Here is a 3,555-nt window from a genome sequence, read left to right as displayed (position 1 = left end):
GTTAGAGTTGACAGAGGTAAGGACCTAAGTGACTGACGGAATTAATTGTTAGGGACCAATCGAGTAATTAATTTTAGTTAGGGACTAAAATGTCTGGTTTAAAATTCTTTGAGGACCAAAATGAGTATATATTCGAAAGAAAATAAAAAAATGAAACATCCCTCGTACCAATATAAACTTGTAGAGGACAGTGGTCCATGTTCACAGGGCCAACCCTAAACCAAGTTGAGTTACCCACGAGTTTAGGACCGTTCGAAAATAATGACAAAATATTCCATTGATAAAATACATAATTTTTAATTCAAGATAAGTTAATACATACTATTTTCATATTATTTACTATTAGTATCACAAAAAGCTTATACATCATACAATTCCCAATAACACTGTTCCCCCGTTAAGCATACATAAAGTAAATTAGTTAGCATTCAATATTAATATTAATATATCCAATTTTATTTAATGCATATAGTACATAAATGTGCAACACATAAGTTGGCTTGAAAAGTGTACCCAACACCTCACTCACCTTTTTTCTTGTCCAGAATTCTCCATTCTCAAAGCTGCTACCTGTCTTCCCCTGTCATATCCCCTTCCTTCTTCATACTGAAATAACCCTCCTCTCTCTTCAACTTCATCCAATTTTCCTCACTTATATCTGCTTGAACATATTATCTGCATCATATACTAATAGTCACTAATGATGGCTATTTTGATGTACTTTGTGGTTTTTCTGGCCATGGCTGGTCATTCAAGTAAGCATCCTCTGGATTTTAATTTGTATTTGTTATTTAATTAATTATTACTTAATTAGTTTCAAGAAGACTCAAATATTTTTGTTCTAAGGAAGTATTTTAATTTCTCTTTAGATGGATTGTCATTTATAAACATTATTTTCTCTTTTTCTTAATATTTTTTTTAATTCTATGATATATAAAAATGTATGCATCTAATTTTCCTTGAAGAAAATAAAAAGGTAGCATTTTTAATGTGACTGAACTAACTTATTATTATTATTATTATTATTATTATTATTATTATTATTATTATTATCCCCAATTTTGTTTCCCCTTAGGAGGAGCTCTTTACTGTGTATGCAAAGATGGTGTTGGAGATCAATCTCTTCAGAAAGCAATAGATTATGCATGTGGTGCTGGTGCTGATTGCACTCCTATTCTCCAAAATGGACCATGTTACCAACCCAACACTATTAAAGATCATTGCAACTATGCAGTTAATAGTTATTTCCAGAAAAAGGGTCAAGCTCAAGGAAGTTGTGATTTTTCTGGAGCTGCTACTACGAGCCCAACCGCACCTCCTAGTAAGCTATTCCACTAATTTTGCCACCAACCTATTTGCTTGATTCAATCATTTTGCTGCTTCGTTTTGTTCAATTTTCACATTCTTCTAATATTTTTCCCCCTCCTGTGTGATCATTGTCATCTACAGCTTCATCATCGTCATGTGTTTTCCCCACAGGTCCTGGGTAAGTTTTAAGTTATTTTACATTTTTTTTTTTGCGTATTGTTACTATTATAGATCATTGTTAGATCTTGATTGTTTTTCATAATGTGTTATTTAAATTTAATTTATTTTATTTCTTCCTATAATTACAACTACTGTAGATCATTAGATCTTGCTTGTCCCACCCCCCTTTTTTTTAATCCCACTCTTTATTTATAGCATTTTTTCTTTTTGGACTCATGAAAATACTTAAAACTATCCTTTCGTTAGATTTAGCTTCGATTTTAGCACTTTGCAAAAGGTAGCTGCTCTTAGAAGTTAGAAGGGATATTAATGTTTTGTTTCATACCAGTGAAATATCTTGTAATTTGTTTTGTATTCTCTTTTTCTCCTTTTTTTTGGGTACAACTTCTCTCTCCCTTTATTGTTACCCTTTGGTTTTTTCTTTGTACTACACTTTTTCAGCTTGCATTAGCCAAAAGGCCAGTTTCTTTTTCCATTTTTCCTTTCTGGGTGGGGACTGGGGCGGGCCGGTTTTTTGAGGAGTGGGGGGAGGGGTGGGTTGGTTCATGTTTTCATCCACCACCTCCGGATCAAGTTCAAGATTTACACTACAAGCCATGGCATGTTTCATTATAGCTGATTGCTCCTATTGAGATACGATAGCTGTCATGACAATGATGTCACACAACTATTAGGTAGGGTTTGGAAGAGAGACTGAAATAAGTCTCAATATTGTGTTTGGTATAAAGTGGGAGACAGAGACTGAAATAAGAATAAAGTTCTAATTTAATTTGCACAAAGAATAAAGTTGGAGTTAATTAATTGAAATATAGGTATTTTAGGATAATAAAATGTTATTAAATATTCAGTTTCCATCTCTAAAAATTCCAGTTCTTGGTCTCGATTTCCGTCCAATATCTTAAAACAAACGCTACTTTTTTTGTGCAATTGTGCTCTTCTCTTTGCTAGATGTTTTAGTATTTGAGATCTGTATGTGTCAATATAATAATGATTAATTAAACAGATCCTATGCTTATTGCATATGATGACATAATTAACCTCTGTCCAACCATATGTTATGCGATTACATTTCTTTTCCTCTTTCTTTTTTGGTATCGAGATGCACAAATAGTTCAATTTTAGTCACATTTATATACTTAAATATTAGTCTACATATTGCTTCTTAATTTGTTTTAATTCATGTCTAATTTTTCTTCTGTAAAATTGCTACAATTATCAGTATCAGTATCATATCAGTATCAGAGTTATTTGTGGACAAAGTAAGAATTTATTTACTTGTATATAATTTTTTCTTTTTGTGGGTTTGCTCATATGCTATGAGACTTTACCTCTAATTTGACCCATATTTGACTATGATGGATGAGTATTCAAACAAAAATGATTACATTTACAAGGATCTCGGGACCTTGCATTAAATATACTAAATCATACTGAATCGTTTCTTACTCAGACCAACACTGCATTAGTTACCTATGTATTTAATTTTGTGCTGCATGGTAGAATATACCCACTATTGATTTTTCTTTGACTTAAATTTGCAGCAACACTGGAATAGGTACTGGTACAACTCCAACCTCCACTACACCAGGAACATCACCAACCACCATAACTCCAACCACCCCAACAAGTGCAACTCCAGGTTCAACCACTGGCACTGGCACCGGTACAGGCACTGGAACGGGAACTGGCACAGGAGTTGGAACTGGCACTGGAACCGGAGCCGGGACAACCACTGGGAGCCCTAATAATGTGTTTGGAATTAGTCCATCATCATCTTCAACTGGAGCAGGTGGATACAATGACTCGAATGATGGAGGGCTTCATTTGACAGGCACTAGTAACATTATGTTGTTACTATTAACCCTAGTTGCTGCCTTCTTGAGGGTCCAAATATCTTAATGGTACAGTAAGTTAATAGTAGGATTAAGAAAAAGGGAAAAAAGTTGTGACGGGTTTGATCTGCCGATGAGATTTCGCCACGTTAGGATTGAGGTTATGAATGTAATTCAACATTTGGGGAATGGAATCATCCAGAAGCATAAACATCTCTCCACTTTCGGCCCTCTT

The 3,555-nt window shown here is 34.1% G+C and overlaps 1 protein-coding gene across 1 annotated transcript; it reads left to right on the top strand.

Moving 5' to 3' along the window:
• Positions 1-480: 480 nt before the first annotated feature.
• On the top strand, positions 481-3,555 carry LOC107489570 (PLASMODESMATA CALLOSE-BINDING PROTEIN 3; the record flags this gene model as incomplete). Its single annotated transcript, XM_016110320.3, is given in 4 exon segments — positions 481-755; positions 1,076-1,321; positions 1,450-1,486; positions 3,030-3,555. Coding segments are annotated over 4 exon segments (696 nt in total). The 5' UTR covers positions 481-700.

Source organism: Arachis duranensis, chromosome 5 (genome assembly GCF_000817695.3).
Source record: "Arachis duranensis cultivar V14167 chromosome 5, aradu.V14167.gnm2.J7QH, whole genome shotgun sequence".
Lineage (NCBI taxonomy): Eukaryota > Viridiplantae > Streptophyta > Magnoliopsida > Fabales > Fabaceae > Arachis > Arachis duranensis.
The sequence above is the reverse complement of the archived record's forward strand: the minus strand, read 5'-3'. Positions and strand labels throughout refer to the sequence as shown.